General features: G+C 51.5%; 1 protein-coding gene across 10 annotated transcripts in view; it reads right to left on the reverse strand.

Moving 5' to 3' along the window:
* Positions 1-766: 766 nt before the first annotated feature.
* SNPH (syntaphilin) overlaps positions 767-16305 on the reverse strand; it is a 49290-nt gene continuing 33751 nt past the window's right edge. For 3 of the 10 annotated variants that reach the window (XM_060187707.1, XM_007523082.3, XM_060187689.1), the window contains 4 exons: positions 11985-12081; positions 11217-11423; positions 8170-8319; positions 767-5175 (listed from right to left, as the gene is read on the reverse strand). In XM_060187707.1, coding sequence (XP_060043690.1) covers positions 3999-5175; positions 8170-8319; positions 11217-11423; positions 11985-12034 — 1584 coding nt within the window. In that variant the 5' untranslated portion in view covers positions 12035-12081 and the 3' untranslated portion in view covers positions 767-3998. Of the gene's footprint in view, positions 5176-8169; positions 8320-11216; positions 11424-11984; positions 13327-16305 lie in introns of all 10 variants that reach the window. The other 7 variants (XM_060187700.1, XM_060187696.1, XM_060187711.1 and 4 more) reach the window with 5 other exon arrangements.

A 16305-nucleotide genomic window follows, 5' to 3' on the forward strand; every position in this document is an offset into this window, starting at 1 on the left:
CTAGAAGGGAGGATGGTGTGGGGGCTTTGGAGGCAGCAGGGTTGGAGGGCCATTTGCTTTGGAACACCTCTGGCCTGTTCCTATATCAGTAGGAAGGCATAAGAATGACTGGGGGTTGGGGAGGAGGTGCAGTTCACAGGTAGGGTACCTGTCCTACTCTGCCATGCTCATAGCCCAGGCTTGGAGTCCCAGCACCACATGGGACATGCCATGACACTGGAGGAATTTCTGGTGCCCTTTATCTAAATAAAAAATGGCCCAGAACAGTGAAATTACACATGCACAAGGCCCCAGCTAGTTGAAAGAAAAAAATAAAAAAGTGCTCCGGGAGGTGGTGCAGTGGATGAAGCGTTGGACTCTCAAGTGTGAGGTCCTGAGTTCAATCCCCGGCAGCACATGTACCAGAGTGATGTCTTGTTCCCTCTCTCTCTCTCTCTCTCTCTCCTTCTATCTTCATGAATAAATCAATAAAATCTTTAAAAAAAAGAAAAAAGAAAAAAAGAAAAAAGAAAACTGCTTCAGGAGAAGATGGAATGGGGTGCACTGAACAGGTGTTCTGACACTTGGGGGGGCGTCTAGGAAGTTCTTGTAGGTCCTCTGAGCCCCAGGAGTATCTAGCTCCAGGCTCTCCAGCTCCTGTGATCTTAGATGAGATATCTGATGCTCAAGCTTTTTCCAGTGTAGTTCTTCATGTTAGTGGGAATAGCTCTAGTCTCCTTTAGCCTAGCCTCACCCCAGAAAAAAAGACACAGTATAAAGAAAACAGTGTTGCTGTGTTTTCATGCTTTAATTCAGAGCAGTCTGCTGCAGGTACAACTCTGTCTGAACAAAAGGACAAAGGAGACAAAAATGAAGATCCCACCATCAGCCCCTCTGCCCACATCCCCTGACATCTTTGTAAGGGGACGGCCTACTGTGAGTGTCAGTGCGCTCATTTTATTGTCCCCTGAGGTCAGCAGCAGGGGACTGGTTGTGAGTTTGCATGGCAGAGGCACCTCTGGAGGTCTTTGCCCAGAACTGTGTCACTTACCCACCCTCCCCAAGGTGCTGTCAGATGCTAAAGGTGTCTGGGAACAGTGAAAAGCTAAGTTATCCTGTTGGGAGATAATTGGAGTAAACTCCACTTGAGGCTAGCTCTCTATGCAGAGTCCAGCCTGACTCTTATTCCTGCAGTAGTTGGTCCAGAGGCACACAGGGCACTCTGGGCCAGTCCAAAACCAAGCAGAAGCCATTTCCAGCTGCTAGGCTTCAAGGACCCTGCAGTTCGAGAAGTCAATTCCTGGGAACACTGCTCTTTTAGATATGATTGGCTCTGGCTGGAGGCTGACACTGGGGACTTCACAAAGATTTCTGCTCCTGAAGCTAAGGGCAGGGCAGAAGCTCACAACCAACAGGAGGATGGATGAAGTGGGAAGGAAAGGGATGCTTTGGAGGATGAGCACTCACTGGACGCCCAGCCCTAATCTCCCCCTCCAGCCCCAGCCTGTGTTCAGCAGCCTGAGCCAGCAGGCCTCAGCACCTCCACAGAGGACTGCACAGGCAGTGCTGCACCATTGCATAGATGTGGATATCAACACATACACACACACACACACACACACACACACACCCCAGGGTCACTCACTGTGGCCCCAGGGTCTGTCCCCAGGCTAAAACTGTGAGTTATCTCCACTGAAAAGACCACTGAGGGCTCCAGGAGCCCTCCTCCAAGAGAGAACCCACAGCCATGTGAGTGATACCTCTTGTGATCCAGACAGGCAGGAGCAGGGCCAGAGTAAGACTCTAGGGGGACAGCTGGCCCCGCTTCCCTTGCCCACGGCCTCAGATCCAGGCCCAGGACATCCCTGTGTGAGTGGCTTCTCCAGTAGTGGAGACAGAGTGGACTATGGCCCCAGTATTAACCATAGTCGTCAAACACAAGACACGATAGGAAAGTCACAGACAGCAAGATGCAGACAGGAGTGAAGGGGCTACACAGCTTGACTGGATTCCAGTGGTGAAAAATATAGATTTATGTTGTCAAATATAGTCATATGTTTATTCTCTCAGCAAAGCTTTGACTATGTCTAAGGAGAAACTTCGTAGTTCCATGAGTACACAGCATGGGAGGCTGGGTCCACGGCCAGTCCTGGCTTGGCTTTGGATTGTGTTGTCCACAGCCCCTCGATGTCACACCCTCAGTATCCTGCGGGGCAGCCCCAGCCAGGGCCCAGGAGTTCAGCCTTAGTTTGGCTGAGGTGTGCGGGCAGGTGAGGGGTATGCTTCAGAAAGGATGGCTGGTTTGAGGCCCCAAACTAGGTGCAGGGTTGAGGAGCTCTGGAGGTACAAAGTGCGAGGTGGAAGGGGCTCTTGCCCAGCTAACTGGGCTGGCTGCCCATCCTTGGGGCATGTAGATACCCTCCTTAGCAGTAGGCAGAGGAAGGGCAGATAAGGGCGGAGCCCATGAGGCAGGCATTGGGTGCACAGCAGTGGGGGCAGACAAGCAACCTTGGAAGAGAACCAGAGGGGCCTTGAGGCCAGAAGGATGAGTGAGACAGAGTTCCCTACCTCCCCAAATATGGGACCTCCCCAACTGTGTAGAGTGGGTGGGATGGCCAGATGGGTCTAAATTCTGTGAGGGGAGAGGGACAGGTTCACTCTGTAAAACAGCAATGGGAATAAAATGTTAGCAGCTTTACTAGGCTCCCAGATATGATCCCAGGAAAGGGGCAGGGGTCTGGTAAGCTGGGCTCGGGGAAATAGGAGCTAGGAAACTACAGGATACCTGACCACTGTGCTCCAGATTGGGAATCATCCCAGGCCACTCCACTCTGACCTGGGTGAACATCACAGCTCCAGCGCCCCTTCTTGCTTTCCACCCTACTAGGATTCCTCCAGACCCGGCAAGAGGCAGACAGGGCTAAGACTTAGAAAACTTTGCCCTAGAAAGCAGGCCATCCCCTCACTGGAGATGCTGAAAAGCTTGACGACCAAGCCCCAAAGTGAATAGTGCAAAGCAGAAGTTTGGCCCCGAGGTCCCCAAAGAAACTTGGGGTGAGCTCTCTAGGGCCCATCCTGGCCTCTGGCTTTTCAAACTAGTTGAGGTTTGCTGAGTCCAGCCCTGCCTCCTAGGCCAAGAGACGTCACATCTGAAGGCTGGAGGATCCCTCTTGAGCTCCAAGTCCCTGTCTCCTCCTGTGCTGGCAAATTCCCCAGACAGGAGGCGGGGCACAGGTGAGATTTCCACCTTAGCCAAGAGTCACCCAGCCTAGCTCTCACAGGAAGAATTGATAGGACATATCCAGATACGTCAAGGGGATGGAGGAGTATGGGGAAGGACCAGGACGAAAGACATACACAGAACCCACACCGTCCTCTGCCACCTCTTGCCCTTTGCCATCTTTCCTCTGGCCTAAGGTCTTGAATCTATTCTCTGAATCCCAAAGTGGGGAGACCCAACCCAGGCCCTTCACTGCCAGACCTTACTTGGAACCCTGGTCAGTTGTCTATACTTTGGGCTCCAGCTGCCAACCTGGGGAGATAACACTGGAAGCCTGGGTGGGGGTGGGGTGTAAGGGATGGCTTGGTAGCAAAAGCTTGAATTGAGCAGGAAGCTAGACAGGATGCATGGGGTAGGGAGGTGAGAGAGGGCTCCCAAGGGCCTGAGATCAACACATCAGAGACTTCCTGAGCAGGGTCTGCCCTGTGTACAGGGCTGTGTGGGCAGGGATAGGGATGGGGGGGCCTGCCTGGGGAGCCTCACCACCTCTTCTCTCAGCAGTTTCCATCAGCGTGCCTCTGTGCCTTGAGGTCTCTCTTCACTTCTCACCTGCCAAGGGTTTTGGGATCCTCTCCCCTAACCCTTCCTTGCAGCTCCTGACACCCTGGTAAAAAACAACAACTTCCAAACCCCAACCTAAAGAAATAAGACGATGCCCTAAGGGAATGTGTGAGAGGGAGAATGGCACCCCTACAATCAGTGGTCAGGCCTCAGGGGCTGCTGGGTGGCATGGGCCTGCTCAAAGCTGGGAGCTGCTGCCCGTGGTGCTCGGACCCGGCTGACTCAGTGCACGGCAGCTGATCCTGCGGATGGAGTGCAAGGCCACGGTGCAGCAGCCCCGCAGCAGGGAGCTGATGTTATAGATGGGTTGGCCCTGGCGCCTCTGGGAGCGGCAGAGCCAGGCCACGGTGGGCACAGCTGGCACCACCACAGCCAGCAGATCTACAATGTAGTGGCGGCTCCAGTAGCTCTTGGGCTCCTTCTCGGCTGTGGCTGACTCTTCCTCCTCCTCCACGGGGCACGCCACGCTCACCGACAGGCTGGGATTGGGGTTGGCATCAGGCTGGAGTGGGGTGGGCCCTTGGGTGACGGGCTCCACGGCCTCATGCTCATCACCCACAGTCACCACCACTGCTGAACTGGGGTCTCTGGATCCTATGGTATGGGGCTCCAGTTCCTGGCACCTGTCTCCTGACTCAGGGACTGTCCCACAGATCTGGGCCTTGGTCACTTTCTCCAGGATGGCATCCAGGTCAGGCTGATACTGCACGAAGTCTGTCTGTATGGCTCGCTCCTGCATGCAGCTGGCCTGCATGCTGGCCTCCATGCCACACAGAAGCTTCTCATAGGTGTTACTGGCAGGGAAGCGGGGGCCCAGGCTGAAGGAGCCCTGCAGCAGGGTTTCCTCAGGGCCACAGTCAACCCCTGATGACATCAGGCTGCTGGCCTCCAGTGCGTCCGCCCGGCTCAGGGTATCCTCAGTTGTCACGAAGCCACTATCAGTACCATCCTCGATGGAGACACCAGGCTGGTCACTAGGGGGGCGGTCGCCACAGACAGCTGGGTCACTCAGCTTGGTGTAGGTGGAACTTCGGGTGAGGGAGCGTGCAGGGGAGCCGCCAGCTGACTCCCCAGCACAGTCCTCCTTGGTGGTGCCGTTCTGGGCCACTTCCATGTTGTGTAGCAGTGTCTCCAGCTTCTTGTTTTGGATGTTGATGTCCACAAAGTACTTCTGCAGCCCCTTGTCTTTATCCATCAGGTTGTTCTTGACTGTGTCGATGACCTGTTTGAGCTGCTTGATCTCCTTGCGGGCTTCCTTCAAGGCCAGCTGGGCCTCCACGCGGTGGCACTCCTCCTCAATCCAGTCCTCCTGCATGCGTGACAGCTGAGTCTTCAGGTCATCGATTTCTGTGTCCCTGTGAGTGGTCAGGAGAGACACTCTCACTGCCTGGTCTCCTTCACTGAGCACAGGTAAGGGGGGGGACTGTCACTGTGGAGAAGGGCTGTGCTGCAGCCCTCAGCTGAAAACAAAAGGAAGGACTCGGGGCCAGGCGGTGGCACACTTGGTTGAGTGCACATGTTACAATGTGCAAGGACCTGAGTTCAAGCCCCTAGTCCCCAACTGCAGGAGGAAAGTTTTGCAAGTGGTGAGGCTATGCTGCAGGTCTCTCTCTACTTCTCTCTCTCTCTCCCTCCCCTCTTAATTTCTAGCTGTCTGTATCCAACAAATAAAAGATAATTAAAAAAAAAAGGAAAGACTCCTTCTTTCCTCTCAATTCCACTAATGGGACAAGAGGGGTCAAGAAGAAAAGATAGGAGAGGCTTTCTCTACAGGGAGAAAAACCAGTGATGAGCATCCACTGCTCCCAGAGGCTGAAATATACATGACTACCACTTCTAAGTGTGTTTCCTAGAGAGGAGCCTCTATAAAAAGCCTCATCAAAAGCTCTCAATTTATAGATGCCATTGATACAAAACCCTAACACATCCACTTAAAATCTTAACACAGAGTGGCCAGGTGATGGTGCACCTGGTTAAGCGCTCACATTACAGTGTGTAAGGACACAGGTTCAAGCCTCTAGTGAAGCAGGGCTGCAGGTGTCTATCTCTCTCTCTCTCCCTTCATTACCTCCCTCTCAATTTCTCACTGTCTCGATCCAACAATAAATAAATAAATAATATTTAAAAGAAATCTTGGGGCCGGGTGGTGGTGCACCTGGTTGAGTGCTCATGTTGCAATGTGCAAGGACCCAGGTTCAAGCCTCCGGTCCCCACCTGCAGGGGGAAAGCTTTGCGAGTGGTGAAGCAGGATTGCAGGTGTCTCTCTGTCTCTTTCCCTCTCTGTCTCTTCCTTCCACTTGATTTCTGACTGTCTCTACCCAATAAATAAATAAAGATAGTAAAAAAAAAAAATCTTAACAGCAGTAGTGCAGTGGCTAGAGTCTTGGGCTCTCAATCATGAGGTCTTGAATCTGAACTCCCGGCATCACATGTGCCATAATGATGCTCTGGTCCTCTCTGTCTCTCCCCTACTCTCTCATGTTAACAAATAAATCTCTATAGATAAATATAATAATGTATATCATATAAATATAACTAAATTTTTAAAAAGTATAAATCTTATATTAAAAATAAAAGCCTAAAATCTCTGCTGCTTAGAGAAGGACATGGCTTCCCACTAAAACTGATTGTGAATATTTAAAATGGAGGGCTCTTTGGCCACAGCCCCCTGGGAGAGGGTGTTGGACTGTCTTGTTTCTATGAGGGAAATCACTCCAGTTACCCATAAGAGTCACAAGCAGAGAGTAGCTGGGGAGTTGAGGTCTAAACAGGTCTCCAACAGGGAATCCTGTCTAAACCACACAGGACAGATAGTATCCTCAAGGCTGACTCTAGAAAGGAAGTAGGAGATGGGCAGTCTGCTTCCTCAGGACATTAGTGCAATGGTCTGATTATGCAGAGCCAGCTTATCAGTGAAATGATAGGAACTAAAAATAGAAACCTAAGGTCTACAGACAGTGAGGCCCACAGCATGCCCCCTACAACCTCCCATAGCTCAAAACCACAGTGAGTCCAAACTGGAGGGCCAACTGACTGAGCTCTGGCTAGGGAAGACATGGCCCATGCACTGTCCAAAGCAGACATGTCTACAAGCATAGATAGAGCAATAGCTGCTAGTAGCTGGGATGGTTGCAGGGAAATGATTGCTACTGGGAGTGGATTCCTTTTAGGGGGGGTGATAAAATATTCTGGAAGCGGGGGGGGGGGGGCAGGAAATAGCTTATACAATAGAGCATATGGTTTACCATGTTTGAACACCTGGGTTCAAGACCCTGCCTACCATAAAAGAACACCAAACACAAGAGGTAACTTCACTGGTGGTGAAGTGGTGTCTTTCCTCTCTTTGTCTTCATCTATCCCCCTCTTTCTTTCACCCTTTATCTGGGAGGACAAAAGGGTCCACCAGGAATGGTAGAATCATGGAGGTGCTAAGCCCCAAAGAAGACCTGACAGAAGAAAAAGGAAAGAAAGAAGAAAGGAAGGAAGGAAGGAAGGAAGGAAGGAAGGAAGGAAGGGATATTCTGGAATTAGACACTGGAGAGAGTTGCAAGAATCAGTGAATAAACTAAAGATCACTGAATTGTGTCCTTTAAATAGATTAACACAGTGTGGACAGTGAGCTGAGATGGACCTTTGGGGGGTGTTTGGGAAGTCCTGGGCTGGGTGGGAACTCAGAGAAAGGTTTCTGATGGCATTATATTGACATCTACTAGTGGATGAAGGGGAAGCTTTTGGGTGGGGGAGACAGCATAATGGTTCAGAAAAAGACTTTCATGACTGAGACTTCAAAGTCCCAGGTTCAATCCCCAGCACTGTCATAAGCCAGAGCTAGCAAGTGCTCTAGTCTCTCTCTATATACATATATGCATGTTTATGTGTATATACATATATTTCATTAAAAATAAAACTTTTTTTTAAAGGAAGGTTTCATAGGTTCAAACTGGTGGGCTAAGAGCCCCCTGATGACTTCCTGGAAGGGAGGGAAGACCAAAGGAAAGCCCAACACAGAGACAGGGCAGCCAGGAAAACTGCCCCATGCTTCTCCCCAGCAGAAAGAATCCAGGGCACAGGAAATGACCAAAAGTGGTTACCACATAAATCCAGAAGAGCACTACCATGGGTCTGGGGGGAGAACTGGCAGGTCCTGACAGAGGACACTGCTCCAGCCTGGGTCCCAGAAGTTACTTGGAGCAGGCAAACGGAACAGCTCTGGGGAGACAGGGGTGAAGGAAGCTCTGGAAATACACTCCAACTGGGCATTTTTGGGCAGGAAAAAAATCCAATCCCACCCTGGTCTTCTGAGTGTGGAATCGGTGGTACCCAGGGCTGCCCTGGCAGTCCATACTCACCGGTCCTGCAGCCGGTCCTGCGTGTCCTTCAGCCGGGCCTTCAGGTGGCGGATGCACACCTCCTTCTGTTGCAGCGGGGTGAGGTACTGCTCTGGGGTGGGGGGCTTGATACCATGGTTGTCGCTGCACAGCATGTACTTCATGGAGCGTCTGCAAGGGGATGGGTGCCAGTGGGAGTGAGGAAGAGGCTGGTGCTGAGTCTCCAGGAAACAAGGGGACACCAGCCCAGGCCTTAGCCACAGAGCAGCTGTGGCCATATGAATACTCAGCTCTTTTGGGAGGTAACTAGTGGTGTGAACTTGGGAAGCCAAAGGCTCCTTTGGTAAGGTGTGGAGAGACGTTACAGAGCACTGCACAAGGCTGGTCCCATGCCAGCATGTTATCAATGCATTCTCTGTCAACCCAGGCCTGAGTGCATTCCAGACTTTCCATGTCCAGTAGCCCTGGTGTGAGAGGCTGCTCCTGCCACGTAATCCCAGGGCCTTTGGTGGGTATGGGTGGTGGAGCAGGATTCACTTTTCTGTGCAGAAGGAAATGCCTCCCAGAGCTGAGAGCCTCAGCCTGGTCTGCAGAAGCAGGAAGGATGACCGGGGACAGAGAATGTGGGTGAGCACAGCTGTCTCCAGACAGGCTCTGCACCCTCCCCAGCACAAGGTGACACAGACACATGTATGTGGTGAGCACATGCAGGTCCTACAAAGGAGGCAGAATTCCTACCCAGAAAAGGAGGGAGGTCCAAGATAGGGGAACACCCAGTTCTATCAGCAGACCATGGTCCAATTGCCTCAGTTCCAAGCTTCCTGCCTACTTGTTGTCCTGCTCATGAAGAAACTCCTCTGAATTTTGGCTTAAGGAGCTTCCTCCAGTGCCATGGTATTTCCCATATGGTACAAGCACTACAGTCTGGGATATGTACATGGCAAGGCATGCAACCGACCAAATGAAGTATCTAACCCCAAATTTGCTTCTCTAATGGATAGAGACTCCCAGATCTAGGGAGGGGGAATGATATCTAATGGACCTAGGGAAGACAGAACTTGGTGAGGCCCATCTGCTGAATCAGCCAAGTTAGTGGCAGTTCAAAAAAGTCTTATGGAAGTGGTCTAATGTTTATAGAGGAAAAAGTACTAATAAACCATATAAACTGGTGGGAAATGGCAACAGAAATAGAAAGAAAAAAGTAGTTCTCTTTTACGGACTCACCTCACGGTACCTAAGGGTAAGTCAAGTTGCCACACATAGGCATGTTTTCTGCTTGGCAGGGGCAGAGGAGTGGTGTGGATTTGGGGCTTGGAGTTTTGCTCCTCTGGTAGCCTCTAAGAGATCTCTTCCCCAGAGGGAAGCATGTAAGCAAGTGTGCGCATGTGTTAGTCCTACAGAAATCCTGGTACCCTGTAGGGACTCTGATTAGAAGTCACAGATCTATGGTGAGTGAAAAGAGGACTTCTGGGAGCTAGGGAGGTGACTCAGTGGTACAACATGTACATTATAGGAGGAAAAGCCCAGGTTGAGCCTTGTACTATATGAGACAGAAATAAAGACAAAACTAGTAGAACTCCATGGATGATGGGGCAGTACTTTAGACTTTCTCTTTCTCAAAAAAAGAAAGCAAAAGCAAAAACAATGATTTCAATGAAGTGGCTGGAAAGGCTCAGCTGGCAAAACAAGGGGGCTTGTCTATCAAAGGCTCTAATTTGATCGCAGATGCCAAATGTACTGGAGTGATGTTCTGGCCTCTCATATGAAACTGTTTCATATAAAATTCTTCTTATAAACTTTTTTAAAAAATAAAGTGGCTCTGTGAATGAAAGTTATTTTAAAAAATTTTTTCTCCTATGACTATGGGTAAAAGAGTCAGTATTAGTTAAACTAGTAAGAATTGAGAAGTTAAAAAGAAAAAAAAACGAATGATTTTATTTTAACACTTTACACTCGCTTTCATGAGTATTTCCCCCAAATGTAGCACTATTTATTTATATATGTTTGTTATTTTGCTACCAGGGCTATTTAATATATTCAAATTCTTCTTCTCTTGGTTCCTCCTGCCTTGGATTGCCTGCGTTTTAGTGAGGTCACAACCAAGGTCCTGTTGTTCATCCAACAGCAACAATTCTCATGGTGGGTAAGGTGGGAACTGCCCTCTAAGATGCAGTTATGGCATGCATTATTAAAATTTCCAATTGCATATCTTTAAAAATGTAAATTCAAGGGTTGAGTGACAGGCTGCTGGGGGATGGGCCCTACACACACATGTGTCACAGTATTTTCTCATGGTGTCTCTAGGAGCTGTGCCTCATATGATTTGGACGTCACATGAATGACAAGCTCTCTGTTGGGAGGATTAAGACAAGTCTTTCCAGGAGGTGCTGGGAGCTACATGCAGGTGAGTCTCCTGGCTTTCTCTTATATATTCTTAAGTTCAACCAAAACCCAGTATCCTAATGATGATTGTTAATAGGCCACCTTCAGTGTATAGCAGTTATTTGTGTTTGTGAGAGTATATCTGTGTGCACATATATGAAGATATCAACTTACTGGGGCAGACTACTGTACAGACATGAGATTGAAGACTCAGAGATGGAAACTGAGGAAAACCCTCAATCATCCCCATACTCCCCTTCTTCTACTTGTATATCAAGGATGGGAGACAGGATGGGGTACTGCTCTCCCAGCTCTTCTTGGTGTCTGGGACTTCGAGCAACTCTGCTCTCTAACTTGCCCATGTTTTGTTTATTTTATTTTATTATTATTATTATTTTGTTTTGGTCAGACTTACCCAGGAAAATGGCACATTTTCCCATACCAGCACCACCTCTGCTACTCAAAGTATCCCAACCAAGATGCTGGTCTAAACCACTGTCTTTTGTTCTAAGTAGATGGTGCTGTCATACCTGTCTACAAACAGGAACTGGAGTTCAGTGACTTGCTCAAGGCCACACAACCAGTGAATGTGGTAGAACTGGGACAGCTAGAACACTCCCAAGCCCAGGGCACCCAGGTTTCCAGTCAGCTGGGCCAGGCCAGGCTGGAGGAGAGGGGCCAGTTACCTGGGTGTGGGGCTGCTGTCACTGCCCTTGCAGGAGCCTGAGTTGCTGCTGCTGCTGAGAGAAGAAGTGCCATAGGCATCCCGCACGCTCACAGGTGGAGAGGTGCGCCTGGAGGCGGGAAGAAGAGGCAGGTGCTCGCTCTGGCTGGTGGGCAGCTGTGGGCACTGGGTGAACACTGCCAGGCCGCTGCGGCCCAGAGGACCCCCACTTCAGGGTCACCACCGGGGAAAGAAGCAGAGGGGAAGGAGTAGGCACAGACAGGGGGGACAGAACAGACAGTACAAATCAAGATGGAAAGCCACAAGAGGCTGTCCACCTGGCTCCCTGGGACTAGAACAGAAGCTGTGCGGGGTTACAGGCCAAGGGTGGGGTGTCCTCTTCCCTTACCAAGGGGTCTCAGCTTTCAGGGTACCAAAACTGAGAGAAGGAGGTCCCTGAATGACTGAGTCAGAGGTGGAGAAAAACGGGGCAGGCAGGAAAAGGGTACACAAGGGGTACACATCTAGGAGGCCCAGTGAGCATGGAGGAGGCCACATGTTCTTTTAGGAACTGTGAAGATTAAACAGTTATCAGTAAAGGCAGAATCCAGTGGTTAACAGAGAACTTTGACATCCATATGAGCCCCAGGAGGCAGCAAATGTCAAGCACATTTTAAAGACTGGAAAACTAGGGAAATGGCTTGCTCAAAGTTCCCCCTGGGTGGGACCACAGGAGCCGACACTCTTCCCACCCTCTGAAGCCAAGGCTCTGGGCAAGGAGGAAACTCACCTGCGGGTTCCAGCCGGGGTCCGCCTACTGCTGGGTAGGGACATGGCCATGAGGCTGCGGGTCCGAGTGAGGGGCGGGATGGGCGGTGTCCCCGGGGCTGAGGAGAGAGGGCGGGTTGGGGGGGCCGCGGGGAGGGTCGGGCCTGGCCACGTCATCCTCTCGGTGGGGCCGCTGCCTGGCATGGCTTCTCCTCTCACCCTTCAGCAGCACACCCAGGACTGATCCACCAGCGAATTTAGCAGGCTCTGGCCACCTGACTTTGAACAGTGATACTCAAGAGTCTGAGGGGCAGCCAGAACTCATCGATCCCACACTGTGTTGTCTGGGTGAGGGAAGAATGCTCCAGAGAGAGTCCAGGACTTGCCCGAGCTCACACAGGTATTGGTACAGCACTGCGTCCTCTACACTACTGCCCAGAAACTGCTGGGTCCCTGGCACTCTGGCTCCCACCCCTGTGGCGGTCAATCCTCCCTCCTCGGTGGGGGCTGCAGGCTGGAGGACTTCTGGGGCAGGACCAGGAACCCCAGAAAAGTCTGGGCTAGTCTCGATGTCACCTTCCCAGAGCTGGCGTGTGACTTGGGGGGGCTTCCCGTCTACAGGGGAGACAAGACAGACCAACAGACCAGCACACGTGTAGAAAGACATATGGATACACACAAGCATGCAATGGTACCGCGTCCCTGCTCATCCAAGGTGGGCCACACAGGTCTCAGCGACCATGCTTGGCCAGGCTGTCCTGAGGCATGACATGCACTCTCCCACACATGCTCCTCTGCGTGCAGACACTATAACGAGTGTGCATGCACTAGCCACTCAATGCTCTGGCTCAAGGCAGATAGATGAGGGAGGACTGGCAGATGGGAGTAGAAGGTCTCTCCTGGGAGACAGGGGAGCTCAGTGGGCTGAGCCCAGTGGCAAAGTGAGACCCCATCTGTCACCTTCTGGACCTGAGGGTGGAAAAATTTAGACTCTCTGGCTCCTCCCAGGAGTCCTTAGGCCCCTTTGCTGGTCAGGGATTTGTGTCTCAAGGGCAGCACTGTGGGGGCTTAAGGAGGCTGCATGCTGGGCTGTTGTGGGGAGTAGCCTGCTCTAGGCATCAGCTCATAGCACCTGGAGTCCAAGTTAGAACAGTTGATATATTAGTCCTGTGCCAAATCCATACACCCCAGTCGCCTCTTTCCATGCTCAGAGCAGAGACTAAGAACAGTGTCTGAGTCACAGAAGACTAGGATGAGGACTCCTTCCCCATGCTGGCAGAGAAGCATTCATCGGGGCCCGCTCCAAACCCCGCTCCATGCCAAGCACGTTACGTACATTACGCCATCGACTTCTCCCAACAACCCTAAGAGGAAGTGCTGTGATTAGTCCCTGTGCAGGTGAGGAACCTGAGCCTCTAAGAAAGAAGGGACTGGCCCAAATCACACCTCCAGTGTGAGGAAAGGCCAACACCTGAACCAAGTGAACATCAGATGCTGGGGAGCAGGATCTCAGAGTTTGGAGTTCCCAGCTTCTGGCATGACCCCTTCCCGCATCAAGGGCCTCCCAGCAGCCTGATCATCTTGGCCAGCAGCTGGACTGCTTCCCGAATGGACAAAGACACTGCTCAAGTGCCCTGTTTCCTGGCTGTGACACAGAATTTGGCCTGTTCCCCTAGAGGGCCAGGACACAGCCAGCATTGTCTGTCCAGAGGTGTCGGGTGCTGGGCGCAGGAGCCACCAACACCACACCTGTAACCTGAGTCACTCTGACTTGCCTCCCCCCCCACTCCCTCATGCCCCAACCGCCCCCCCCCCACCCCAGGCAGGGCTTTCTGAGGACTGGAGGCAGGCCCCCAGAGGAGGAACCATGGGGCAGGAGGACAGCAGTGTTCCCCACAATGGTTCACCACCTCCTGCCATAGAAGGGCCTGGACTGGGAGCAGCAGGCAGACTAAGAGAGGGACAAGTGTCCTACCTTGTTGGTAGACAAGGGTTTTGAGGACCACCATCACTGACTAAACCCTTGTGTGGCCAAGTGACAGTGTGAAGTGCTTTTCTATGCACTGGCTCATTATTTCAAAGGTCAGTCCTTCAAGGCAGGATTTGTTATGACCTGTGGCCCCAGGTTATGTGGCTGTCACCACTCCTACCCTTCATGCTGCTGGGGAGATGCAGAGGGAGACAGTGCCTTTGGGAAGACTTCTCAGCAAAGGCAGGAGTCAGAGCAGCGAACAGGCCTCATTCTTTCAAGTCAGCGGGGTATATGTTGCTGAGAGTGAGGAAAATCTGGGTGGGGTCCTAGACCTAGGTCTTGGGAAGCAGGCAGGATGCCTGGTTTGCTCTGGAGCTATGTGTGACCTTGGTACAAGCAGGGCTTTGTCCCAGCTGTCCTCGCTACTACCTTGCTTGGCAACCGGGCACCCCCCACTCTGCAGCAACCTCTTCCTTTGTAGCTGGATGGAGTCACCAGTCTCCTGGGAGGCTGGGGCCAGCCATTCATCTGGGACGGAGGTGGAAGTGGCATTTCCCCAGCTGGGACAGGGCCTTGTAGGTGGCGGGGGTGGGGGTGGAGGGGGTCCCTCAAGGGTAGGCAGAAGCCAGCCAGGCCCAAAGGGAACTACCTCTCTGGATCCTAATCAGAAGCCTCTATGTGCACACTGTGAGCTTTCAGATCCTCCCCCCCCCACCAGGCCCTGGAGAGGAGGTAGGTTGCCATGGCATTTGTCACCATGCCACCAACTCAGCCTGGAGTCCCACAGGCTTGGCCCCAGGTGGCCAGAGACTGCTTGGAGTAGTGGAAGGTAGAAAGGAAGCCCTGGGCCATAGGGAGCTGGACTGACAACCTCTCATTCCCTCGAGCCTAGAGCCAACTCAGTCCCTCTTACTTCAGTCCCACCCATTCTGCCCACATTATGGAACCTGCTCCAGTCACTCCTTTGAATGGTCCCCCATACATCCACTTTTCCTGTACATGGGGGTCCAGTAGGATTCAGGGGCCTGCCGACAGACGGATGCAGAAGAGGAGTCAAGCATATCTAGGCTCAAATCCCAGTTTTGCCGATTTCCAGCTGCCATGCCACAAGCAAATAGCACCACTTCTCTGAGCCTTAGTTTCCTCGTCTGTGACTGGGGCAATAGTAGAATATACCTCATAGAGTTAATATGAAGATAACACAGCACAGCACTCATGGGAGTTAAGACACTGACACTCAAAATGGGAACTGGTGGTATTTAGGAAGCAGATAATTGTTAACATGTGAAATTCCCAAACAGAATCACTTTCAAAGCGTAAGGGTAGTCTCAGGAAAATCTTCAAAGAGAAGTTTATGTTGGGTCTTGCAGGATAAATAGGCGTTCACCAGAAAGAGAAGGCAAGAAGCAGTAAGTGCAAACAGCAGCCCCAGTGAGGGCAAAGGCCCATGACAGATGAGATTGCAGCAGGAGCTTGGCTTGTGGGCAACTCTGGGCTGTGAAAGGTTTTTTTCTTTTCTTTCTTTCTTTTTTTTTTTTTTTGCCTTCAGGGTTATTGCTGGGGCTTAGTGCCTGCACCATGAATCCACTGCTCCTGGAGGCCTTATTCCCCCCCCCCCTTTTTGTTGCCCTTGTTGTTGTAGCCTTGTTGTGGTTATTGTTGATGTTGTTCATTGTTGGATAGGACAGAGAGGAGGGGAAGACAGAAATGGGGAGAGAAAGACACCTGAAGACCTGCTTCACCACCTGTGAAGCGACTCCCCTGCAGGTAGGGAGCTGGGGGGTTCGAACCGGGATCCTTACACCGGTCCCTGCGCTTTGCACCATGTGCGGTTAACCCGCTGCACTACCACCCGACCCCCAATGAAAGGGTCTTAAAAGGTTACACACACCATCAGATTTACATTTTAGAGCACCACCTGGGTAAAAGATCTTTGTGGAGTATGACAGGAACGTGACAAGAATAGAAGAGTTCATTAAAAACTCCCAGATGAGAAGTCAGAAGGGTTGAGTCACAGCAGGAACATCTGGAACTGCCCCCAAATCCATTTGGCCCCCAAGGAAGCTAAGGTAGAACAGAACTCTTGATCCTGGCCCTCTCATCTCTACCCTTTCCGACTGTTCTTAGCTTCGTGCTGCCTCACCTCCCCTTTCACACCCCCTCCTGGGAGTTCCTGTGATGGCCCAGTCCACAGCACCTCCCTTTCCTGTCCTCATGCAGGTATCATACTCTTCCAGCTGAGTTCTGCCCCTGCAGGTCTTTCCTTCTAGAACTTCCCCCTCACTCATAGTCTTGACCATTTAGCATGACACACCTTGGGTTGAAACTCAGGGAAAACCACCCCCTGGGGAATTTCAGAAAAATAAACAGG

This window comes from Erinaceus europaeus, chromosome 1 (assembly GCF_950295315.1).
Source record: "Erinaceus europaeus chromosome 1, mEriEur2.1, whole genome shotgun sequence".
NCBI classification, from domain to species: Eukaryota; Metazoa; Chordata; class Mammalia; order Eulipotyphla; family Erinaceidae; genus Erinaceus; species Erinaceus europaeus.